This window comes from Panthera leo, chromosome E3, assembly GCF_018350215.1.
Source record: "Panthera leo isolate Ple1 chromosome E3, P.leo_Ple1_pat1.1, whole genome shotgun sequence".
Lineage (NCBI taxonomy): Eukaryota > Metazoa > Chordata > Mammalia > Carnivora > Felidae > Panthera > Panthera leo.
Genome location: NC_056694.1, coordinates 9,205,844 through 9,232,841, shown reverse-complemented (window position 1 = coordinate 9,232,841; position 26,998 = coordinate 9,205,844). Strand labels below are relative to the sequence as shown.

Below are 26,998 nucleotides of genomic sequence, written 5' to 3'. Positions count from 1 at the left end.
TACAGAATGGAGTATTACTCAGTTACGAGAAAGAAGGACATCTTGCCATTTGTGACAACATGGGTGGACCCTGAGGGCATTATGCTAAGTGAAACACAGGAATACCTCCTTTTATTATGCTTCACTTTATTTTACTTCAAAGATACTGCCTTTTTCTTTTTCTTTTTTTTACAAACAACATTTGTGGCAACGCTGCATCGGGCAAGTCTATCAGTGGCATTTTTCCAACAGCATCTGATCACTTCTCTCGATCACATTTTGGTAACTCTCACAAAATTTCTAACCTTTTCATTATTATTCTATGTATTATGGTGATCTCTGATCAGTGCTTAAGACTCACTGAAAGCTCAGATGATGGCTAGCATTGCTAAGTAATAAAGTACTTCAAAAAAATTTTTTTGATGTTTATTTTTGAGAGAAAGAAAGAGCACACAAGTGGGGGAGGGGCAGAGAGCTAGGGGTACAGAGGATCCAAGGCAGGCTCTGTGCTGAAAGCAGACAGCACGATTCAGGGCTTGAACCCATGAACCATGAATGACCTAAGCCAAAGTCAGATGTTCAACCAACTGAGCCACCCAGACTCCCCAGTAATAAAGTATTTTTAATTAAGGTACATTCATTGGTTTGTTTTTTTTTTTTAGATGTAATGCTTTCGTGCACTTAATAGACTACAGTATCGTCTAAACAGAACTTTTATATACACCAAAAAAAAGTCATCTGATTGGCTTTATTGCACTATTTGCTTTATTGTAGTGGTCTGGAACCAAACCCACAATATTTCCAAGGTATGCATGTAAGTCAGATAGAGAAAGACCAATACTGCCTGATCTCACTTATATGAGGAGGAATCTAAAATGGCCAAATTCATAGAAACAGAGAGTGGAATGGTGGTTGCAGGGGGCTGGGGGGTAGGGAAATGGGAGATGTTGGTCAAAAGGGTACAAACTTCCAGATATAAGAGGCACAAATTCTGCGGATCTAATGTACAACATGGGAACTTTAGTTAACAATACTGTAATACAGGGGCACCTGGGTGGCGCAGTCGGTTAAGTGTCCCACTTTGGCTCAGGTCATGATTTCATGGTTTGTGGGTTCAAGTCCCGCACCGGGCTCTGTGCTAACTTCTTAGAGCCTGGAGCCTGCTTAGGATTCTGTGTCTCCCTCCCTCTCTCTCTCTCTCTCTCTCTGTCCCTCCCCTACTTGTGCTCTGTCTCTCTGTCTCTCAAAAATAAATAAACATTAAAAAATAATTTAAAAAAAAATACTGTATCGTACTTGAAAGTTGCTGGGAGAGTAGATCTTAAGTGTTCTCACCACCACACCAAAAATTGTCGAATTAACACACTGTACCCTTTAAACTTGACACAGGCTCTGTGTCCATTATATCGCAATAAAACTGAAAAAAAATTACAAAATCTGTTTCAAGGAAAGAGGACGAGAGTGTTAGAAAGTGGTTAGAAAAAAAATTGTCATCAAATGCTAATTTATAAACTAGTTGGAAAACAGCCAATAAAGCATGCCAGTCTAAGACTACTCTCAAAATGTGCCTCCAGGGAACTGTTGAAAATCTTCCCAGTGGTTCCCTGGGCTGAGTTTTTGTAGCTCAGATGCTTGTAATAATACAGTAGCTACATATTTATTGTTGGTATGGGTTGAAAATCTACTTGTGATATTTAGTAAAATAAAACCCAGGCACAATGTCAAGAAAACAAACAAACAAAACCCACTAACATTGTATACACTATTGTTTCCAATATGATCTGTTTAGAGGTCCCTTTTTTCCATGAGTGTTTCACGGGAAATGCTGATCTATGTAATTTCAAAGGTCAAACCCAGCTCTAAAATGCCTCTGGCCCCAAGATGGACTCAGAAATAACATCTGGGGCGCCTGGGTGGCTCAGTCAGTTAAGAGTCTTGATTTAAGGCTCAGGTCTTAATCTCATGGTTCATTGAGATCGAGCCCCATGTCGGGCTCTGACCTGATAGCATGGAGCCTGCTTGAGATTCTCTCTCCCTCTCTCTCTGGCCCTCCCCCATTTGCAGGCATGCTCACTCTCTCTCTCAAAATAAATAAACAAACGTTTTTTAAAAAGAGAAAGAAATAACATTAAGTGATGAGGGACCATAAGGCAAGCCACCGACCAAGCACCAAGCACGAGCTAGCACAACCTCCCCACCCTCCAGGTGGGATATGTGTGACATTCCTGAGGCACTCCCGGCTGCCCAAGGACAAAGGAAAGGACAGGAAACAAATGGTTAAACTGATAGCATCTCCATCAGTTTACAAATATCTCATGAATCGCCTAATCCCCAAGAACTCCCTGCTATCTTAATGATAATGCTTTCCTAGAGGGAAAAACAACCTTAGCTGGACAATAGCTAGGGCTCCAGTAATCTGTTAATCCTCTTTGGCATATGGAAATCCCTTTAAGAAACTTCCTCTGGACTTTACCTCCCCCACCTCCACAGGATACAGGCAGTCACTCTGCACAGCCCCAGTGCAGCTCTTCCTGCCCACGGGTTCTGTCCCTGTGCTTTCATAAAATCACCTTTTTGCACCAAAGACGCCTTCAAGAATTCTTTCTTGGCCGTCAGCTCCGAACCCCACCATCACCCAAAATGTTCATCATTAAGTCCCGCAGGCTATTTGGCTGTTCACTTCAGAGGCTTCAGAGCCTTCTGGCCTCAGCACATGGGCTCTCCCAGTGAGCCCACTGCAAACCCACATTCTTCCCAAGCTGTCAGCCTCAAAAAACCTTTCTCCAAGAGCAGACACCAAGCCGAGCCAATTCTCAAGCATGTGAAAGGGACGAGTGACCCTTCCACCTGCAGGCAGGCCTGCTACTGACCCAAGGCTTCCCCAGAGCCCGGGCTGACACCACCCAGGATGCTCAGCTTGCTGGAGCCAAAGGAAACCCTCCTAGTTTCATCCGGAAAATCTCATTGAACACCCGACACAGATCTGTCTGCTATTCCCGCTGCTTTCAAACCAGCTTCCTTTCCTGTGGCCGTGTGGCAGGGAGAAAACACGCTGTGCTGTAAAGGGCAAGGGCATGTTAATTCTAGATGACATGGTTTTGATACCTATGTCGACAAGGATGTCCAAATGAAGCCCACTGCCCTTGCCCCACGCTGCCGCCTCCTCCCGTGTCCCCCCACCTGTCACCCACACCGGGAACCAGGGCACTATTCCAGGCTCCTCCCTCCCCCACCATGTCCTGCCCCCGCCTCCTCCCTCCCCAAGTCTAATCAGTGCCACTGCCTAAGTGCTTCTTTTTTTTTTTTTTTTAACGTTTATTTATTTTTGAGACAGAGAGAGACAGAGCATGAACGGGGGAGGGTCAGAGAGAGGGAGACACAGAATCTGAAACAGGCTCCAGGCTCTGAGCTGTCAGCACAGAGCCCGACACGGGGCTCGAACACACGGACCGCGAAATCGTGACCTGAGCGGAAGTCGGCCGCTTAACCAACCAAGCCACCCAGGCGCCCCCTAAGTGCTTCTTAAAGCTGCCCTCTCCTCGCCATTCCCAGACCCACCTGCCCCCCACGGGTCTGCTTTCTGCACCGCAATCACCATCTTTCTCAAGTGCGATCTGACGGCACCAGCCCCCCCGGGCTCACCACCATCTCTCTCTAGTGTGGTCTTCACATTTTAGTCCCAGAAGCTTTTGCTCTGAGCGAAAACTTTATTTAAGGGAGGCCACGTGTAAAATAGAGGAAGTTGCCAGTGGCTGCATCTGAAGCGGGTTCAGTGCCCCCATCACCCCTCCTGGGAGTTCCTTGGGGAGCAGCAGGGACACCCCTGCTTTATAGCACATCAAAGCACAAAGCAGGAGGCGAGTGGGGCTTTCATCCTCGCCCAGGAATTACTAACGAAGGTCCCAAACAGGGACAAATACTAGGTGCCTACATTCTATAGAGGGCCACAGATCCCGGGGCAGAACTCACCCCTGCAGGCACTGCTAGCTGCCACCACCAGCCACCCCTTTTCCCAATCTATGCTAAGACTGGGGCCAAGGGCAAGTCACAGGTGTATACACATGTCAACGCTGACCCAAATGTACATTTTTTTTAATTTTTTTTTTTAACGTTTATTTATTTTTGAGACAGAGAGAGACAGAGCATGAACGGGGGAGGGGCAGAGAGAGAGGGAGACACAGAATCGGAAGCAGGCTCCAGGCTCTGGGCCATCGGCCTGGAGCCTGATGTGGGGCTCGAACTCACGGACCGCAAGATCGTGACCTGAGCTGAAGTCGGACGCTCAACCGACTGAGCCACCCAGGCGCCCCCCAAATGTACATTTAAATATGTGCAGTTCATCCTATGTCCGTTATACTTTACTAAAGCTTTTTTTTAAAAAAGGCAGGGGGTAAGTTATCAGCAGTGTGATGTTTGCAGAGAAATGCTTATGTCACACACTAAAAGGCCAGTAATGGGATCCTCTCGGAGCAAGGAGTGTCTGGCAGGATGGGGAGACAGGCTATACACCTGGTGAGCTGAAAATCAAACCATGGTTACATCAGACGAAGGAGGGCAGGTAGACATGAATAGCCTGGATATGGGAACACGTACAACCTCAGACAGGAGTCTCTGCCTTTGTGCCCAGGCTGGCTGGGGCAGCTGAGTCAAGATAAGGAGCAGCTGCAGCAAGGTCGGCCTGGGTCTCTTTCCTTACCATCACTCCCTTGTGGCTCCTTCAGGGATTCAGGTGAAGGAGTGTGGACATGGTCAGGGGTCACGGACTGCCAGAGGAAAACAAGGAATTGGGGGTGCTTCTGGCAGGAGGTCTCAGCAGGGTTTCTCTGAAAGATCCTTAGTAATAAATGGGCCCCCTGAACCAGGTCCCAGGAAAACCAGCAGCTAAGGCCACCGGCAACAGACAGAACAAGGCTGGGCCAGAGTGAGGAGGCATTTCCCCACCACTGAGGGCAGCCAGTCCGACAAGACGGGTCCCACTCTGGACCCCCAGCACCACAGTCACAGGCCCAGGAGCCGGGCAGAGAACAGAGGTCCCTATAGCTAACCCACCCCCCTTGCGACTCCCACCCCCACAAACCGAAGACTGTCTTCCAGCTCTGTGGGATGGAAGAACTGAGATTTGATCCAGATCTGAGATTGGAATGGTACACGAGCCTAGCTTGCACTGGACTGAATCTTTTTACTCTCCTTCAAAAAAATTATTTCACGGGCGCCTGGGTGGCTCAGTCAGTTGAGCAGCTGACTTCAGCTCAGGTCATGATCTCACAGCTCAAAGGCTTGTGAGTTCGAGACCCATGTCGGCTCTGTGCTGATAGCTCAGAGCCTGGAGCCTGCTTCCGATTCTGTGTGTCCCTCTCTGTCTCTGCCCTCCTCGACGGCTGCTCACGTTCTGTCTCTCTCTGTCTCAAAAAATAAAACATTAAAAAAAATTTTTTTTTTAATTATTTCAGGGGTCCTTAGGTGGCTCAGTCGGTTGAGTGTCCGACTCTTGATTTCGGCTCAAGTCATGATCTCATGGTTCGTGGGTTCCAGCCCTGCATCGGGCTCTGTGCTAACAGCTCAGAGCCTGGAGCCTGCTTTGGATTCTGTGTCTCCCTGTCTTTCTGCCCCTCCCCCACGGTCTTTCTCTCAAAAATAAACATTAAACTTTTAAAAATTATTTCAAAAATATACAAGAGCAGAGACGCACATCATAAACCCCTGTGAAGATCACTCATTTGCAAACATGACCAACTAGTGGCCAATTTTGTTTTCTCTATTCCCTCACCAACTTCCCAACCCACCCTGGATTATTCTGAAGGAAGTTCCAGACATTATATTGTTTTACCCATAAATATTTCACCATGTATCTCTAAAAAAATCCAGTTTACATGCATACTTCCCCACTCATTTTAGGATTAGATTGGAAGTGGCCAGAATTTATGAATCAGCCTAAGACACTAAGGGCAAAAAGCTAAAGGCAATTATCGGAAAGAAGGAAACCCCCCCCCAGAATGTTTACATTCCACTGTCTTCAGACCCTCCAATAAGCTTGACACTGCCCTCCAGGGACCAGCCCCCCCCCCCTCCCCCAGCCTGCAGGTCAAGGCCACCCCTGCATCCACTTCTCCCACTCACCAGCTCCTCCTCCTTCCGGTTTGGCTCTAGGAGGTGCCTCTGGAGGCTCCAGATACCTAGGGTGCCCCTGGTCTCCCCCGCTAGCCAAGAACTCCTCATAGGTAGGGATGCTAGCTCACCCTTTCTTGGGTCCTCTGGACCAGTCAGGCCTTGTGGGTCCAGACAGCTGCCCATGGAGAGGCAGCCTCATATCATGGTGCCCCTGCTGGTCTTTGGTGATGGCCCACCACCTGGAGCCCCCTCCCCTCAGGGATCCCTCCACTCTGGACGGGCCCCACCTCTTAAACACCACGCTAACTCTGGCTTGAACCTGGCGATGATAAATTCGTCACAGTGGCCTGGACCTCCTGCTGCCCCGTCACAGTGGCCTGGACCTCCTGCTGCCCCAAGTTCATTTCCCAAGCACAGGCTCCTACATCCCTTCTACGTCTCCCTGTCACCGGCCTCCTCTTTCCTCTACCCCAGCTCCCTACCCCTCCGTCCCCTGGGGAAGACCGGGCTCCCACCTGAGCCTGCCTGTGCTGGATACCCTGCCTTACCTGTGGCATCCAGATGATCTTCTGCGTCCGGAAGAAGTGGTATATGGCCGAGAAGCCCTGATAGCCTCCTCTCAGGATGCAGACGGGGTGGCGGGTGAGGTTGGCCAGGGCTCTGCCACACTCGACGGCAGCGCCAGGCACCAGTCCTAAGAGCGGAGACCAAAGAGGTGAATGTCCCCTGTGTGCGCACCATTCACCCTGAGCTCCAGTAGATGGTCACCTGTCTGGAAAAGCAGCGGTCTAGGAAACTGAGCAAATATAAATGGAGAGGAGTGTTAATAACTAAAATTTAAGGGGCCCGCCTGGGTGGCTCAGTCGGTTGAGTGTCCAGCTTCGGCTCAGGTCGTGATCTTGTGGTTAGTGCGTTTGAGCCCTGCGTCGGGCTCTGTGCTGACAGCCTGGAGCCTGCTTCGGATTCTGTCTCTCTCTTTCTCTCTGTCCCTGCTCACTCGCTCTCTCACAAAAACAAACATTAAAAAATAAAATTTACAAAGCCACTTGCTACTAATTAATTTGATGCTTCTTTTCTGTAAACTCTTAAATTGTATAGATCCCCACGTTATTGCAAGGAAAGATGATTTAACAGAGAAATCTCTCTAATATATACACACAACACATATCGTATACCAGACAATTCACCTAGTTAAAGTGTATAAGGTAATGGTTTTTAGGGTATTCACAGAGTTGTGCAACCATCACCCCCCAAAAGGCACTCCTGCACCAGTTAGGTTTCGCTCCTTATTTCCCTTCAAACACCCAGCATGAGGCAACCACTGATCTAATTTCTCTCTACAGATTTGCCCATTCTGGACGTTTTGTGTAAAGGGAATCATGCAAATGGTGCTTTGGGTCTGGCTTCTTTCGCCCCGCATAAGATCTTCAAATTTCATCCATGTTGTAGCGTGGGCCAGTACTCTGTTCTTTTTTAGGGCTGAATACTATTTCATCATGTGACTCTACCGCCTTTTGGTTTATCCATTCATCTGCCAATGCACATAGGGCCATGTCCACATCTTGGCTATTGCGGATGGTGCTGCTGTGAACACTGGCACGCAAGATTCTGTGGACACGTTTTCACGTACGTACCGAGAAGCAGAACTGAACCATACAGTAACTCTACATTGAACTTTAAAAAAATTTTTTTTAATGTTTATTTTTGAGAGAGAGAGACAGAGCATGAACTGGAGAGGGCAGAGAGAGAGGGAGACACAGAATCCAAAGCAGACTCCAGGCTCTGTCTGCACAGAGCCCGATGCGGGGTTCAATGAATCATGAATCTCAAACTCATGAATCATGAGATCGTGACCTGAGCCAAAGTCAGACGCTTAACTGACTGAGCCACCCAGACGCCCCTACAATGAACTTTTGGAAGGAAATACCAAACTGTTTCACAGCACCTGCACCACCTTACACTCAGACCAGCGAAGCAGGAGTGCTCCAATTTTTCCACACCCTCACTGATGCTCCTTAGCATCCGTCTTTTGGATCGTGGCCATTCTAGTGGGTGTGAAGTGATAGCTCACTGTGGTTTTGACAATGTGTTCATCTTAAATGCCCTCGCTGATCCACAGAATCACCAGGAGACCATATGCATGGATATAGATATAGATATAGATATAGATATAGATATAGATATAGATATATAGATATATAGATATATAGATATATAGATATATAGATATATAGATATAGGTATAGGTATAGATATAGATATAGGTATGGCAGGAAGTTTACATAATTAAGGCTAAGCCAAGATATCCCAAGGCCAGGATCTGAGCCTTAAAGAGAAATACCATGCAGCAGACTCTGGAGAGCCAGCTAAAGGAGAAAGGGAAGGGCACAGACTCGGGCTTCTATATCGAACCTTTGTCCAAAGAGAGAAAGCCAATTCCAGCAGGGGCTGCTGAGCCCAACAATGGCCTCCAGACCTGTCGGGAGAGACTGTATCTAAAGAACCTGTAGCTGGCAAGACAGGGGCCAAACCCTATCCTAGAAGGCTGGGCTTGGAAACCAGAATGCTGGGTGTCTCAACACCATCTCCCTCTTGAGCGAGAGGCTGAATAATGGCTAAAGGGTCAGAGGGCCTAGGAGAGGGGAGTCCCCAGACACACTGCTGTTGCCTTTAAACCAGACAGCTGCTCCCCCGCCAATGTCACATGACTGGCTGGAGGCCTATCCATTGGGGTGCCATGGGGTCAATGGAAGAAGGCCAGTTTCCAGGAGAATAATTAGAGATTCCAGGGGAGAGCCATGAGAATAGCCAGGGGCCCAGGCTACCCAGCCATGGATACCATGGGGTTAATATTTTTAAAACCTTAAATTCATTTTTAATCCCATTAACCTTCAGTTCTCCATGGACACGAGGCTTCATACATGTTGAACTGGGCACCCACTGCTTCAAAACGCTGGGACGACTTCCAGGCTAAGGGGCTTTCCATTCAGCAGGGAGCTTTAAGTTCAATTATTTTTGGTCCTCAGCACGAGGACAATTGGCTTGAAAGTCAGGCTGTGTTGAGAGAGGAAGAAAAAAAAAAATTCCCAAAGCTTCCCCCCATGGTTGTTGTGAATGCCCCAGCCCAGGGAACTCTACCCACACATATCAAGAGCCCAATTTGGGCAAGGGTGGGGAGTGTCTGTAATCCACATGTTACAAGGAAGGAAGGATGGTTTAACATAAGGGAAATGTCTCTCCTACAAGAAGGGGGCTGCCCTTGGCCTGGTAAAAGGAGTTTAGAGAAAGAGCCCCAGGGCAACATGGGTGGCTCCGTGGGTTCAACACCCAACTCTTGATTTCGACTCAGGTCATGATCTCATGGTTCGTGAGATTGAGCTCCATGTCGGGTTTCATGCTGAGTGTGGAGCCTGCTTGGGATTCTTTCTGTCCCTCTCTCTCTCTCTCTCTCTCTCTCTCTCTGCCTCTCTCCCCACTCACTTTCTCTCAAAATAAAAACAAATATTAAAAAAGAAAGAAAGAAAGAAAGAAAGAAAGAAAGAAAGAAAGAAAGAAAGAAAGAAAGAAAGAAAGAACCCACCGCAGAGGCCAAGACAAGGAAAGGTACTCTCGGTTCCTAAGAAGAGATCCAGCTGAGAAAGTGAAAACACCTCATCTGCAGGAACTGGGGGGTCCTAAAAACCACCTGTGCCCCATTTCTGCTACAGCAGGACAGGAGGGTGGTTAACCTAACGCTGGATAGGAGAAAAGTAGCAACAGCCCAGGGACCAGCAGCACTCATGGAAAGCCTGAGAAGGAGGGCACAGAGCTGGGGGTAGGGAACTGCTCATGACTCACACTAGATGGGGACATGTCAGCCACAGACACAGCAAGGACAGAGGCCCGTGGCCACAGGCCACACAGGTGAGCTACACCTCACCAGGAGGGCAGGAGAGATGGACCCCTGCTTCTAGGATGTGTGATGGAGGCTCCACCCACAAACAGATTTCCTTGGAGGGGGTGGGGAGGTGCGTGCTTAACAGTAGGAAGGGGAAAGGGATCTTGAGAGAAACCTCGAAATGGTCTTTTACCCCAAAGACTGCGTTTACCTGAAAGATGCCATTTTAAAGGAGAAAAGAGCCTTGACTGGGCAAGGTGTAGATATACGTGTGTGTGCGGTTTGAGGTCTTGCTGTGTTGTTTTGTGGTTGTGGTTTCCTAAGGAATGAGAATGGGGGTCCCGTGGCAAGGTGAGGTCAGCTATACAACGTAGAGGGGGTTATCTTTATTGACAACCATTTCCTATGGCTTTAGGGTCCAGCCCGCAATCTTAGGATTGCAGACTGGAACCCAACAAGATAAGCTTGGGGGAACAGGGCACAATTTCCTGACTAAGGACCTCCAGAAGACTGGTTTTATTAAAGGTGGAAGCCTGGCGCCACCTAGTGACCACTGTGGTGTGAATGCCCCGGGGCCATGGAAACACCCACACCTATTCGCAGCTGAGCCAGAAGAAACAGAGCCTCTGTGCCCCATCCCTCACTCTCTGCCCTTCCCTGCTCACATGTGCTCTCTCTCTCTCTCTCAAAATAAATAAACATTAAAAAAAAATAAAGGTTGAGGGGCACCTGGGTGGCTCAGTCTGTTGAGCATCTGACTCTTGATTTCGGTCAGGCCATGATCTCACGGTTTGTGAGTTCAAGCCCCGCATAGGGCTCTGCACTGGCAGCACAGAGCCTGCTTGGGATTCTCTCTCCCTCTGCCCCTCCCCTGCTTGCTCTCTATCTCTCTCTCAAAATAAATAAAAAATGAACTTTAAAATAAATTTAAAAAAAATAAAGGTTGAGTCTGATTCTCCATCCCTTCAAAGTAAGCTGCACTTAGTGACTTCCTTCTAATGAACAGAATGTGGCAGAAGTGACCTTGGAAGTCTCAGGAGTCAGTTATAAAAGGCATGTGCCTTTCCTTTGCTCTCTCTCCTTCTTGGATGGCCCACTCTGGGGGAAACCAGCTGCCATGTCGCAAGGCCACGCAAGCGGTCCTATGGAGAGGTCTAGGTGGCGCAGAACGAAGGCCTCCTGGCCCTACCTGTGTGAGACACCTCAGATGCACATCGTCCTGGCCCAGCGACACCTTCAGATGACAGCGACCCTGGCCAGCATCTCGACTGCGATCTCAGGAGAGACCTGTGCCGGAACCTGGTACTGGTTAATTAATTAACCTTTGCTGCATTAAGCTACCAAATTGGGGGCTAACTCGTTATGTGGGAATAAATAACTCAACATGTGTGGGACCTTGAGTGAGTTACTGCACGTACCTTTCTGGGCCTCAATTTCCCCTTCTATAAAATGGGGGATGTTACCTATTAGGAAACCATTCTCTGTAGCTTCTCACGTTTCTACGTGTCCTTTGAGCAAAGGTACTGGCTTTTCAAGAACATCCGTATATCAAACGGCTTTGGAAGACAGATGGCTTCTCCCTCCAGAGTCAGGGGCGGGCAGGCTTTCTGCCCATTATCAAAGATTCAGGCCCCTGAGCTCAGAGTTCTCCTGGAACACAAGCCACCGTGTAGGTGGCTATTACCCGGCCCTCCTTCCTGGCACCCTGTGAGAGTCGGGGCTTGGGCACCAGCGTAGAGAATGGGGACATTCTGGTCACTTTCACTGCTCTGAGTCATGAAGTCCGTCGACTCGGACTCAGGAGCCTCGGGTCTTCTGCCAGCATCTGTGACACTGTGGCAGCCTCGCCTATCGTCTTGTGAGGAAGGGAAAACCTGAGCCAGACCCACCCCCGTTCTTGACGTGCCCATTTCTCACAGGGATGTTCTGCGGATTGCAGGCGTCGACCCGGGGAGAGCCTTTGGTATGGTTCCCAGTACGCGGCAGAAGTTCTTCCCTGTCAAGACCTACCCGGCCCGTCGTCACCGTTGTCACCTTCCTCCTCTTTTAAGACGATCTCCAGGGTGCTGGTGTTGTGGTCATACACCACACAGTATCTCACGCACTCCAGATCCACAGACTCCGGGAGAAGATACTTGCTCGCCTTCTACAGAAACCACAAGACAGGTGTGTGGGCAGGTGGGTTCAGTTGAGCAAACGCCCCCTGCACACCAGCACCGGAGGTCAGACCGTGCCCGTTACCCTGACTACACCCACAGGCACGGAAGCACCGAGAAGGGACCGGAGAGTTTGCAGAGCTCCAAGCGCCTTCCGCACCCACGTGCGCTGCTGTGAATAGCTGACCACAGCTGAGCGGACCAGAGACAGCGCCCGACTGGAGAAGTGCTGGTCCACTGACCGGCCCCGCAGCCCGCTAGGCGGCCTGGCACGCCTGGCATCGAAGCGACCCTGGCCAGGCTGATGACACCCTCTATGGGGGACGGTCATTGGCAGTGGTGGCCAAATCCAAAATCTGCCATAGAAAGGGCAGTAAGCAGAGAGCTTGGATAAGCAGGTCACGAGCAAGTGCTATAACGGGGCCAACTGTACGCTCGAGTGTAGGCTCTCTGAGAGTGGGAACTTCTGCCTTTTTGTGGTTGCAGATGTACCCTGACTCTAGAAGAGTGCCTGGCCTGTGGCTATAAATCCAGTCAGAGAGAGGAAAGGGCAAACAGGAAGCAGGATGTCATGAGTAGTCGGGGGCCGCTGAGTCGCCAGGGTGGTGGACAACGGACGCAGGAACAATGCCCAGGATGCCAAAGGGTGTTCCAGAGCTCGAGGAGGCCTGGCTGGGCACCGGCTGAGAAGTTAGTCTTCACTCGTTCGTAGTGCTCCCCCAAGGCCCCCACTGCTTAAGGGATCCCGAGCCTGCCTCTGTCCCTTGGGACCTGGTCTGACTGACAAAGATGGCCAGACGAGGACCTGCCGGTGGAACAGGGCGAGTGTACGTCGACTCTACCTGAAGGCAGTCAGGCAAGGCCCGTGGAGGGACAGACCAGGAAGTTGTCTGGGACTGAGAGGGGAGGAATCACATTTGTCTGGAGGCACCAGGAGAGCGAGCGAGTGCTCAGGGGACCAGCAGGGTTTGGACAGCTAATGAGGGGAGGGGGTTTCCGGAGATGGAGAAGACACGAGCAAAGAGGAAGGAGAGGAGAGCCCACGGAGGCTGGAGCAGGCGGGAGAGCAGGAGAGATGTGGCTGCACGTTCATGTGCCCTTTCACTTAAGTATTCACTGAGGATGCACTCTGCACGTACCCCGTGTGAGGTTCTGGAATACAGAGGTTCAAAAAGGCAAAGGGAAACAGCCGTGCCAGCCTGGAAGACTCAGAAAGGCCGTGGAGGGCAGGGAGGTTTGGCGATGGGACCGCAAGGGCGAGGGGAAATTTGCCAGATGGACAAGGGTGGGGGGGATGTTCCAGGCAGAAGGCACACTTCCAGGTGTTCATTTTAGTCAACAAACAAGTGTTGAGTTCATCCCAGATGCCAGGGACCAGACTGAGCATCTGGGACACAGTGATTAGCAAAGCTGGCACATACATCCCTGTGCTCCCAGCAAAAGTTCTGGAAGCAGTGTGCTCAGGGGGCCATGAGAACTGGATTTCCTAGATTAAGAGACTGTTGGTTATGGGCGCCTGGTGGCTCAGTCCGTTAAGTGTCCCTCTTCGGCTCAGGTCATGATCGCACGGCTTGTCAGTTTGAACCCCACATCAGACTCTGTGGTGACCACTCAGAGCCTGGAGCCTGCTTCAGATTCTGTGTCTCCCTCTCTCTCTGCTCCTCCCTCACTCACACTCTGTCTCTGTCTCTCTCTCAAAAATAAATAAGCATTAAAAAAAAAAAAGTTTCTGGGGTGCCTGGATGGCTCAGTTGGTTAAGCATCTGACTTCAGCTCAGGTCACAATCTCACGGTTTGTGAGTTCAAGCCCCACGTCGGACTCTGTGCTGACAGCTCGGAGCCTGAAGCCTGCTTCCAATTCTGTGCATCTCTCTGCCCCTCCCCAACTCATGCTCTGTCTCTCTCCAGCTCTTAAAAATGAATAAATGTTAAAAATATTTTTTTAATGAAAAAAACTTTTTTTTTAATTTTTAAATAATAAAAATTAAAAAAAAGACACTGTTGGTTGTCAACACCACTAATTTGATCACCATTGCCGTCAGGAGTGAACATCCAAGGAAGGATTTACTGGCATCTAACACATCCGGCAGGGGTGGGGAGCAACCGATCCCCAGGAAAACCTGAACCAGGGCTCTGAAGCCCAGACCTCCCCCTCAGGTGCTCCTCTCCACTCCCCCTGCACACAGACCACACCTTCTCAGACAACGTGCTCCTGAGGCCTGTGACACAGCCACCAGTGACGCCCAGACGCCCACCCCCCAAAACTCAACTGCTCAATAGAGGAGGAGCCTGCTTCTCCGATCACAACTCCGTTTTGCTCTTTTCATCCTAGGCCCATGGCCAATCACTGAGGCCTGGATCTGAATACTAGTTTAGGGCCTATCACCAGACACCCGTGATTTGGGCAGGAAGAGTTCCCCTCAAAAAAGGGTGGGGGTGCTGCAACAGAAAAGGAACAGATATCCACCACATCCACTTTTCGGGGGAAAAGATACTGCCACATTAAAGTGGAAATCCACTGTAGGACACGTTCCAATTTCGGCAGTGTTAAAATATGGGGGACTTATGTGCGTCTGAGAACCAAGGAAACGCGGGAGGGCAAGGTCATTGGGAGACCGGGTGAGAGTAGAAGCCTGTGTGCCCAGCGAGGGGGCTGGAGGGGGAGGCCATGAGCACCGAATTGGGGGCCGTGTGTCCTGCTGGGGCTGCTGGTTAGAAAGTTGGGGAGGGGAGCCGAGAGGCGTCAGCCTGGCTGAGGCCCAGAGGAGGTCTCTTTCAGACCCAGGGAGCTGCCAGAATCAAAAGATTATGCAAATCTGAGAGTGGAGCCATACATCATCCCGAAGGAGCTCTGGACAGGCTGCAGAAGGCAGAGAATATTCTGAAATGGGGACTAAGAGCTAGAGTATGGAGCCAGAGAAGTGACAACCCCAGGAGGAAAAAAAAAAGCAGATACTGATGGGTAGGGGTGGGGAGAGGAGGGTGTTAGGTCGCAAGCTTACCCTGCAGTCAAATACTCTACTGCTGAGCTACACTCCCAAGCAGTGAGCTTAACCCGGAAAAATGCCCGAGGCAGGGCCCACTCTGGCGAGGTACAGGGCACAGGGCCAGAGACGGAGTATACACCCGCAGGGCGGCAGTGGGAAGGGGAGGGGACAGTTTCTCCAGACAAAATTTTACAGGTAAAACTGACAGCCCAGGTAATCGCGGATGGGTAGTCGAAACTGGAAGCCTGGGTGAGATCTCTGAACGAGAAGGTCAGATCTGAAGCAGACCCAGGACAAACCAGGGGTTGTCTTCACACAGCAGCTGGCGAAAATGAAACTGAACCAGGCAGACAGAGGAGACACCAGGGAAAGAAGGAACGAACTTGGAAGTCAAGGGTGGAGGATATGGTCGGGATGACGGAGGACAGAGACGGATCCTGAGTGAAGGCCCGCCCCACATTCTGACTCTGCCGGTTATACCTTCTCCACTCGACGGGCTGTAATCACATGGCTCTCGTCATACTCCCATTTGGAACGCACATCTGGAAAGGAAAAGTATTTTTTTTTTAATGTTTGTTTTTGAGAGAGAGCACACACGTGCAGGGGAAGGAGAGTGGCAGAGGGAGAGGGGGACAGAGGATCTGAAGCAGGCTCTACACTCTCGGCAGGGAGCCCGATGCCAGGCTCACACCCACAAAGCGTGAGATCATGACCTGAGCTGAAGTCGGACACTTAACCAACTGAGCCACCCAGGTGCCCGGAGGGGAAAAAGTCTTTTTTTTTTTTTTTAACATTTTTTATTTTTGAGAGAGACAGTGTGCATGCACAAGCAGGGGAGGAGCAGAGAGAGAGAGAGAGAGAGAGAGAGAGAGAGAGAGAGAATCTTAAGCAGTCTCTACACTGTCAGTGCAGAGCATGATGCCAGACACGAACTCACGAATCATGAGATCATGACCTGAGCCAAAATCAAGGGTCAGATGTTCAACCGACTAAGCCACCCAGGCACCCCATGAAAAGTATTCTCTTTAAATGTTTATTTATATTTGAGAGAGACAGACAGACAGAGCTTGAGCCGGGGAGGGGCAGAGAGACAAAGACAGAATCCAAAGCAGGCTCTACACTGTGGAGCTGTGTGTCAGCACAGAGCTCAACGTGGGGCTCGAACACAAGCAGTGAGATCATGATCTGAGCCGAAGTCGGACGCTTAACCGACCGAGCCACCAAGGGGCCCCAGGAAAAGTGTTTTTTAATAACTGTATTTGCATATGACCAAACTACTTAGAGTACTTGCACCATCTGCAACGTGTGTTTGTTTGGACAGTGAGGTGACAGGAATTGTAGTTCCTCTATTCCAGGCTGCCTGCATGCCTCTCCTGCCCCATCAGACCCACACCCACACAGCCCCTTAAGCAATGAGCCTTGGTATCTTTGATTTAGGGGAAGTTTTCTCTGAGGTCCAAAAAAGTGGGAAGGGGGAAAATCAAAGCCAGAGTGAGCTCATCCCAAATGCTCCATGGAATTTGAGACCCAAATTCAGACTCTAAAACCTACGAACTGAGGTTCTAAATGTCCCTGCAGAAGGTATGACACTGATGCCCTCAAAGTTGGGAGGAATGTGGAACAGGAACGGAGTCTTATGTATAAATTCTAAGAAGGACTGTTATCCAAAACATCATTTTTTAAGATATTATTTTTTTAAGTTTATGTATTTTGAGAGAGAGAACACACATGAGCAGGAGAGGGGGAGAGAGACAGAGAGAGACAGAGACAGAAAGAGAATCTAAGCAGGCTCTGCACTGTCAGTGCTCAAACTCATGACGTAAGATCATGACCTGAGCCAAAATCAAGAGTCAGCTGCCTAACCGACTGAGCCACCCAGGTGCCCCTAAAATATCCTTTAAGTAATCTCTACATCCAACGTGGGGCTCAAACTCACAAACCCAAGATCATGAGTCGTTTGCTCTACTGACTGAGACAGCCAGGAACCCCCAAAACATGATTCTTAAATTCAACAACAAACAACCCAATTTAAAAATGGGCAAAAGATATGAACAGACACAGCACACCAAAGAAGATGTGCAGGTGGCAAATAAACATAGAAAAAGATGCTCCACATCATGTCAAAGGAATGCAAATTGAAACAGTGAGATACCCCTACACGCCTATTTGTCTATTTGAATGTCAAAAACCTGGGGCACCTGGGTGGTTCAGCCGATTAAGCGTCCGACTTTGGCTCAGGTCATAATCTCACGGCTTGTGAGTTCAAGCCCCGTGTTGGGCTCTGTGCTGACAGCTCAGAGCCTGGAGCCTGCTTCAGATTCTGTGTCTCCCTCTCTCTCTGCCCCTCCCCAACTTGTGCTCTGTTTCTCTCTCTCTCTCTCTCTCCCTCTCTCCCTCTCTCTCTCTCTCTCTCTCCCTCTCTCTGTCTCTCTCTCAAAAATAAACATTAAAAAAAAATCCAAAACACAGACAGCACCAAATGCTTGTGGAAACCAGAACGGTCCTTCACTTTGGAAGACAGTTTGCAGTTTCTAACAAAACTAAACATACTCTCACCAGCTAGTGGTGCTTCTTGGTATTTACCCAAATTAGTTAAAAGTTTATAACCACAAATGTTTATAGCAGCTTTTTCATAACTGCCAGAAGTTGAAAGCAAAGATTTCCTTAAATAGGTGAATGGATATAGGGGTATATCCAGACAATGGAACACTATTGAGCATGCGTGCCTGCATGTACGTACACACACACACACACACACACACACACACACACACACACAGCTATCAAATCTGGAAGAGACATGGAGGAAAGTTAAATGCATGCAGAGGTGAAAGAAGCCAGTCCGAAAAGGCTATATATTGTATGGTTGCAAGTATAGGACATCCCTGAAAACACACAACTGTGTAGACCATAAGAAGATTGGTGGTTGCCAGGGGTCAGTGGGGAGGGAGGGATGAATACACAGAGCACTCAGGATTTCTAGGGCAGTGAAATCCAGGATCCTGTAATGATGCACATATGTCATACATTTGCCAAAACCCAGAGAATGTACGACACTAAATGTAAACTCTGGGCTTTAGGTGATAACAGAATATCAACGTAGGTTCATCAGTAATAACACACACACCACTCTGGTGGGGGATGAGGACAGTTGGAGAGGCTGTGTTTAGGTGGGGGACGGGGAATTTAGGAAATCTCTACTTTTTAAAGTGTTTACTTGAGGCGCGCCTGGGTGGCTCAGTCGATTGGGAGTCTGACTTCGGCTCAGGTCTAGATCTAATGGCTCATCAGTTCAAGCCCCACATTCGGCTCTGTGCTGACAGCTCAGAACGTGGAGCCTGCTTCAGATTCTGTGTCTGCCTCTCTCTCTGCCCCTCCCCTGCTTATGCTCTGTCTCTCTCTCTCTCTCTCTCAAAAATAAAGATTAAATATATATATATATTTATATATATATAAATATATATATAAAAAAAGGTTTGCAAGACCTTAAAAATAAAATAAAATGTTCGAGAGAGCACATGCACATGAGAGGCAAAGAGAGAGGGAGAGAAAGAATCTGAAGCAGGCTCCGCCCTGCCAGCGCACAGCCCTACTGGGTGCGATCCCACAAACTGTGAGATCAGCACCTGAGCTGCGGTCAGGAGTTGGACGCTTAACTGACTGAACCCCACAGGCGCCCCAAGAAATCTCTACTTTCTGCCCAATTTTGCTATGAACTTAAAATTACTCTAAAAGTATTTCTTTAAAAAGACATAAGAGGGGGAGGTTTCTGGGTGACTCAGTCGGTTGAGCGTCTGACTCTTGGATTTTGTCTCCAGTCACGATCCCAGGGTTGTGGGTTCGAGCCCCGTGTTGGGCTCCGAGCTGAGCCGAGCCTGGAGCCTGCTTGGGATTCTCTGGCTCTCCCTCTGCCCCTCTCCCCGCCTTGTGCGCGCCCACTCTAAAATTAAAAAAAAAAAAAAAGGACATAAGAAAGCACAAACCAAAAAATACAGGTAAACCTAATTGTATTAAAATTAAGAACTTCTATCTTTTTTCATCAAAATACAACATTAAGAAGGTGAAAGGGCAAGCCACAGAGTGAGAAAAAAGATCTGTGATACAAATAACAGAAGACTTGTAGCCAGAGTTTATAAAGAGCTTGTGAGTCCGTGAGTGAAGACATAAAACAAAACATCTCAGACATGTGACCATATCTTCATTTTAAAAAAAGGCCACATCCCTAGGCTGACCCCAGCCTCCCTTAAAGCACCTTCCTGAGAAAACTCAAAGTTACCAAAAGAACTTGCTGTTTGCCCAGCCAACACCTGAAGGTAGGGCCCCTGTCTCCCAGCCTCTGCGGAAGGGTAGGAATCTAACTTTGATAAGCTCCAGTCAGCAAACCCAGATGGATTTCACAGGGATCACACCCCCTCCGCTTCTTGTAATTTTTCACTTTCCCCAGTCCCCTGAGCCCCACATTCCCTCTCCCTCTCCACCCGCCTCCCTCACTCCCTTAAATCACCCAGCGACCTCTGTGCAATCCAAAGCAGAGTTCAGTTCACACTGGACTCCTTCCTATTGCAACAGTATATTATTGATTAAAATCTGTCCTTGCCTCTTTAACTAGGGTCTGGCTTTGTTTACCTGTGGTGCTGTGCAAGCAACAAAAATGAATCAAGTACATGTAGCTAATGTAACATCACTAGGGAATTTTGTGTTTTGTTTTTTTTTAGAGAGAATGCACACGAGCGGGAAAGAGGAGCAGAGGGAAAGAGAAAATCTTAAGCAGGCTCCACATCCAGTGCGGAACCCACCGCGGGGCTTGATCCCAAGACTGTGAGATCACGACCTGAGCCCAAATCAAGAGTTGGACGCTCAAAAGACTGAGCCACACAGGCGTCCCAGGAGTGAATCTTAACAATAGAAACTTGAGCAAAAGAAGTCAGATACACAGTCTGTATGGTTTAAAAACAAGCAAAACTAAGCAGAGTAAACTGTAAGCTCATTTCACTCATTAATATAGATGTGAAAATCAGAAATCATAATAAGCCAAATCTAACAGTGTGCACACACTATGTGATGATGGAGTAGGAACTATGTAATACTAGAAAATCACATTAAGGTATTAAAGGGGCGCCTGGGTGGTTCAGTCAGTTAAGCATCTGACTTTAGCTCGGGTCATGATCTCGCGGTTCGTGGGTCCCAGCCCCGCGTTGGGCTCTGTGCTGACAGCTCAGAGCCTAGAGCCTGCTTCAGATTCTGTGTCTCCCTCTCTCTCTCTGCCCCTTGGCTGCTCACACTCTGTCTCTCTCTCTCTCTCTCTCTCAAAAATAAATAAATATTGTTTTAATATTTTAATTGAAAAAATATTGTAATATTGTGACCAATCACTGTGGAAAAATAAATGCTATTTTCCCACTATGCAGCTTTATAACAAACATACCCCTGAGCCTTATCCCACAGTCTGGTTTCAATGTTTCCAGTTTGCAAACTGTCTTTTCTGTGTGTATACAATAAATGTTTACTCGTTATTACTTCAGTGATTCACTGGTTTTGCTTTGGCTGTTTGGAACCTTTGGCAACAAAGTTTCAATTCATGTCATGAAAAAAGTCTGTAGTAAGAACTTCTTTAACCTGTTGGGGAAAATTACTAAATAGCTACAGCAAATATCATAGCAAATTGGTAAAGGCAGAAAAAAGACAAAACGCTCAGTCACGGTCCCTTGTAACACCAAACGGGAGAGCCAGGGGCACAGCAATGCAGTGAGATAAGGGGGGAAAAAAAAGTAAAATGTATAAGAACTTAAAAGGAAGAAATCAAACTGCCATTATACATAGATAAATATGGTGGTCTACATAGAAAATCCAACACAGGGGCGCCTGGGTGGCTCAGTCGGCTAAGCCTCTGACTCTTGGTTTCGGCTCAGGTCACGGTCTAGGGATTTAAGTTCAAGCCCCATGTCAGGTTCTGCACTGACAGTGTGGAGCCTGCTTAGGATTCTCTCTCTCTCCCTCTCTCTCTGCCCCTCCTCTTTCTCGCTCTCTCAAAATAAACTTAAAAAGAAAGAAAATCTAACAGAACCGCAAATAATTAGGATTAACAGGATAGCATATCAAGATTGCTAGATACGACATAGATGCACACATGCATATATAGAAAACAATGGGCTGTAAAAGCCGGGGTCGGGGGTGGTGGTGGATAACACTTCAAAAGAGAAAAGACTTGTGGAAATACCTAATGATCCAAGGGTCTACCAGAACTCACAAATCAGTAACAGAGACTAAAGAAATGGATGTGCAGGGGCGCCTGGGGGGCTCAGTCAGTTAAGCGTCTGCCTTCGGCTCAGGTCATGATCTCCCTCGACGGGCTCTGTGCTGACAGCTCAGAGCCTAGAGCCTGAGCCTTCATATTCTATGTCTCCCTCTCTCTCTGCCCCTCCCCCACTCACACTATCTGTCTGTCTGTCTCTCTCTCTTTCAAAACAGCCAATGTGGGAAGTGTGCCCTTGGGAAGAATGCAGCACTGCATTTGAAGCAAAGCGTCGGGGCCCATGAGGCAATTAAGATCCCCGCACTTGGAGATCCAAGAGGCTTTCTGCCTGTGTTTGCATCTATAATCGTGGTCACCAGGAGCAGTGAGGAAGGGAGACGGTCTGCTCTCTGCAGAGGCCAAACATCAGGCTCTCGTCCTGCAAACCCAAACAACAGAGGCATGCTGGGAACACAAGTGGCTATTCCCACAAGTGGGAAACAGGTCTTCTCTTCTTTTCAGGTTTTTCTTCCCCTTAAACATGTGACATTTCTAGAGGGCATGGAGAAGTCCTAGATGCCATCACTGTGAAAAGTTAGATAAATTTTTCTCTACTAGAAACATGATTTGATTATTCCTTTGGAGGGATCTTTTCAGGAAACAAAAAAAATCATGCCCATGGTTAAAAAAGATCAAAAAGGGCAAAAGGAAGGGCGCCTTGGTGGCTCAGAGGGTTAAGTGTCAGACTCTTGATTTTGGCTCAGGTCATGATCTCGGGGTCATGGGATCAAACCCCACGTCAGGCTCCTCACTGAGCGTGGAGCCTGCTTGGGATTCTCTTTCTCTCCCTCTCTCTGCCCCTCCCCCATTCATGCACATGCGCTCACTCACTCTCAAAAATAAACATTTTTTTAAAAAAGACAAGAGGAGGGGCGCCTGGGTGGCTCAGTCAGTTAAGCATCCGACTTCGGCTCAGATCATGATCTCACAGTTCATGGGTTCGAGCCCCACGTCAGGCTCTGTGCTGACAGCTCAGAGCCTGGAGCCTGCTCGGACTCTGTGTCTCCCTCTCTCTGTGTTCCTCCCCCACTTGCACTCTATCTCTCTCTCTCTCTCTCTCTCTCTCTCTCTCCCTCTCAAAAATAAATACAGATTTAAAAAAAATTTTTTTTTTTTTTAAAGGACAAGGGGCGCCTAGGTGGCTCAGTCAGTTGAGCATCTGAGTTCAGCTCAGGTCATGATCTCATGGTTCATGAGTTCAGGTCCTACGTTGGGCTCACTGCTGTCAGCACGGAGCCAGAATCGGATCCTCTGTCTCCCTCCCTCTCTCTCTGCCCCTCCCCCACTTGCGCTCGCTCTCAAAAATAAACATTTAAAAAAATTATGTCAATGAAAGTATCTTAATAATATGAACATCTGGTTCAGTTGGGAGTTCTTCCATTTGACAAATGTAATATTTATGTGGAACTGCTGGGATCTTTTATTTTCTCAGTTTTTCCCTGACTGGATAGGACTGAAGCTAGATTTTTCCCTTTCGATAAAAGGAACACAAAAAAATGAACATGTTATGATGTACAACATGAGGACTGTAGCTAACACTACTGTAGGATATGTGGGAAACTTTTATTTTCTTTTAAGAATTTTTTTAAAGTAATCTCTACACCCAACATGGGGCTCAAATTCACGACCCCAAAATCAAGAGTCATGTGATCTCCCATCTGAACTGGCCAGACACCCCTGTGGGAAAGTTCTTAAGAGTGAATCCTAAGAGTTCCCATTGTAAGGAGAAACGCTCTATTCTTTTTATTGTATTTATAAGAGATGATGGATGTTAACTAAACCTATCACAATATCACAATATATGCAAATCAAACCATCATGCTGTATGCCTTAAACTCCCACAGTGATATATGTTGATTATTTCTCAAGAAAAGTGGGGAAAAAAAGATTTGAAAAACTGAACACGTTATTTGTAAACTGATGTTTAGTAACTAGTCATAAACTTGAAATACTAGAATATATTATAAGCCTAATTCTAGGTAGTCTTATGAATGGATCTCTTTTAACTAATGTAAATATAAATTCAAAAGACAGTTTCAAGATTATTTTTTAATTTTTTTTAAATGTTTAGTAATTTTTTAGAGAGAGAGACAGAGCACGAGCCGGGGAGGGGCAGAGATAGAGGGAGACACAGAATCTGAAGCAGGCTCCAGGCTCTGAGCTGTCAGCACAGAGCCCGATGCGGGGCTGGAACCCATGAACCATGAGATCATAACCTGAGCTGAAGTTGGAAGCCTAACCGACTGAGCCACCCAAGCACCGCTCAAGATGTTTTAACATGTAATTTTTTTTCAATTTTAGAGAGAGAAAGAGAAACAGAGAACAAGTGCACTAGTGGGGGAGAGGGGCAGAGGAAGAGAGAATGTTAAGCAGGCTCCACACTTAGTGCCATGGGGGCTCGATCCCACGACCCTGGGATCATGACCCAAGCCGAAATCAAGAATCAGATGCTCGACTGAGCCATCCAAGCACCCAAATAAAAAAACTTAAAAAAAAAAAAAAAAATGTAGCTTCTTGTGAACCACACCTAAAAAAAAAAAAAAAAAAAAAAAAAAAAAAAAAAAAAAAAAAGGTGCTCCTGGGTAGCTCAGTCAGTTAGGTGTCCAAATCTTCATTTTGGCTCTGGTCATGATCTCACAGTTCATGGGTTCGAGCCCTGTGTCGGACTCTGCGCTGATAATGCAAAGCCTGCTTGGGTTTCTCTCTCAACCTTGCTCTCTGACCCTCCCCCACTCACATGCTGACTCTCTCAAAAAGTAAATAATCCTGGGGCGCCTGGATGGCTCAGTCAGTTGAGCGTCCGACTTCGGCTCAGGTCATGATCTCTCGGTCTGTGAGTTCGAGCCCCGCATCGGGCTCTGTGCTGACAGCTCAGACCCTGGAGCCTGTTTCGGATTCTGTGTCTCCCTCTCTCTGACCCTCCCCTGTTCATGCTCTGTCTCTCCCTGTCTCAAAAATAAATAAAACATTTAAAAAAAATTAAAAATAAAATAAAATAAAAAATAAAGTAAATAATCTTAAACAAAGGAAAAAGTAGCTCTGAAAAAAAATATTTGTGGGGTACCTGGGTGGCTCAGTCAAGTGAACATCTGGCTCTTGATATCAACTCAGATTATGATCTCAGGTTCTTGGGATTGAACCCTGCATTGGGCTCTGCACTGAGCACGGAGCCTGTTTAAGATTCTCTCTCCCCCTCTGTCCCTCTCCTCTGCTCACACATTCTCTCGGGGAAAAAAAGAAAGACATTTAAAGTATTTATTCATTTATTCATTTATGTGTTCTCTACACCCTATGTGGGGCTTGAACTCATGACCCCGAGATCAAGAGCTGCATGCTGTTCCAACTGAACCAGTTAGGCACCCCAAAGCTACAGTTTTTTGATAAGGCTTTGAAACCATGCTCCATAGGGTTAATGAGGTTGAAACAGGAAATTAAAAAAAAATTTTTTTTTTAATGTTTATCAATTTTTGAGAGAGAGAGGCAGACTGCAAGCAGAGGGAAGGGCAGAGAGAAAGGAAGTAGGCTTCAGGCTCCAAGCTGTCAGCGCAGAGCCCGATGCGGGGCTTGGACCCACGAACTGTGAGATCCTGACCTGAGCCAAAGTTGGTCGCTTAACCAATTGAGCCACCCAGGCACCCTGAAACTAACAGGAAATTTAAAGCTTGTTTTTCAGAGACCCGTTTCTCCCTAATCAGCTATGGCTTTTTTTTCCAGACCTCACTAACAAATCCACTACTGTCTCTGCAGAAGCCTAGACTCAAGGTCACTGATAGGGTTCCAGCCAATGAACATACAAAGCCCTGCATTCCTGACTGGAAATAAGAGCCCCAAACCCCATCCCGCTCTCAGAGCATGCACAGAGCCCCTTCTCTTTGCCCTAAGACGACCTCCTGAATTTTGCCTCATTTTAATGCTGTGTCCACTGCAAAGTGAACATGAGATATATGTTAACATACATTTGTGTGATATGAATGCTCCACCTTTCCTCATAAACAGTCTTAAGTTTCCCCATCCTTTTCATCAATACATATGAAATCCCAACCCCTAGGATTATCAAACACTTGTTCTCTTCCCCTTCAGGAAGGCAGATTTGAGGCTCGCCCTCCTGTCATTTGGCTGTTCTCAAACCCTTTCCTCGCTGTAGGATTGGCTTTGCTGTGCCATGGCGGGCAGACAAACTGGGTTCAGTTATAGCTTCTTAACAAGAGGACTGGGAGACGCCTGGGGGGCTCAGTTGGTTAAGCAGATCTTGATCTCAGCTCAGGTCATGATCTCACGGTTTCGTGAGTTCGAGCCCCACATCGGGCTCTGTGCTGACAGCATGGAACCTGCCTGGGATTCTCTCTCTCCTCTCTCTCTGCCCCTCCCCTACTCGTGCTGTTCCCCCCCCCACCAAATAAACAAACATTTAAAAAATTAAAAATGAACAAACAAACAAGAGGATTGGGTGTGTTGCTCTAATCTTCCAAGAAGGGCCATTTTATTTTTTTTAATTTCTACAATCATGTGGTCTTTAGCTTTGGGGACTATTGTGCATATATGTGCAGATACAAATTTAAATCAGCACAGACCTCATCACATGTGCCCCAGATGACACGGACTTAAAAAAAAAAAAAAATAATCCATGAAGCCAAGAGTTGGCTCTTTGAAAAATAAAATCAACAAACCTTTAGCTAGATGGACTAAGAAGAAGAAAAAGAGAGAAGATCCAAATTACTAAAGTCAAAAATCAAGGTAGAGACATTACTACCAATTCCACAGAAATAAAGAAGACTATAAAAGAGTACTATCAACAATTATATGCCAAAAAATTAAAAAACCTAAATGAAATTGACAGATGCCTAGAAACAAACCTACCAAGACCAAATCACAAAGAAGGAAAAAATCTGAGTAGACCTATAACCAGTAAGGAGATTGAATCAATGATCAAAAATCTCCTGGGTGGGGGCGCCTGGGTAGCACAGTCGGTTGAGCGTCCGACTTCAGCCAGGTCACGATCTCGCGGTCCGTGAGTTCGAGCCCCGCATCAGGCTCTGGGCTGATGGCTCGGAGCCTGGAGCCTGTTTCCGATTCTGTGTCTCCCTCTCTCTCTGCCCCTCCCCCGTTCATGCTCTGTCTCTCTCTGTCCCAAAAATTAAAAAAAAAAAAAAAAAACGTTGAAAAAAAAATCTCCTGGGTGGCTCATTTGGTTGAGCATCTCTCTTTTTTTTTTTTTTTTTAAGTTTATTTATTTTGATGGGGGTGGGGGGGAAGGGTCTTTTTGAGAGAGACAAAAAATCAGAGGGGGAGGGATCGGGGTGGGGGGAGAGAGACAGAAAACCAGAGGGGGAGGGATGGGGGGGGTGGGGGGAGACAGAGGATCAAAGCGGTCTCTGTGCTGACAACAGAGAGCCCAATGTGGGTCTCAAACTCACAAACCATGAGATCATGACCTGAGCCAAAGTTGGATGCTTGACCAACCCAGGCACTCAAGCATCAGACTCTTGATTTCCGCTCAGGTCATGATGCCAGGGTCGTGGGATCAAGTCTGGCAACAGGTTCCATGCTCAGTTTAGGCTCCATTTCCCCCTTTCCTTATTCCCTGCTTGTGCTCTCTAAA

General features: G+C 47.6%; 1 protein-coding gene across 5 annotated transcripts in view; it reads right to left on the bottom strand.

The window, feature by feature from the left end:
* Positions 1–26,998, bottom strand: part of STYXL1 (serine/threonine/tyrosine interacting like 1) — a 71,514-nt gene that overhangs the window by 28,040 nt on the left and 16,476 nt on the right. For all 5 annotated transcript variants that reach the window (XM_042922595.1, XM_042922594.1, XM_042922596.1 and 2 more), the window contains exons 3-5: positions 15,588–15,649; positions 11,975–12,110; positions 6,636–6,781 (exon numbers count right to left, since the gene is read on the bottom strand). In XM_042922595.1, coding sequence (XP_042778529.1) covers positions 6,636–6,781; positions 11,975–12,110; positions 15,588–15,649 — 344 coding nt within the window. The remainder of the gene's footprint in view (positions 1–6,635; positions 6,782–11,974; positions 12,111–15,587; positions 15,650–26,998) is intronic.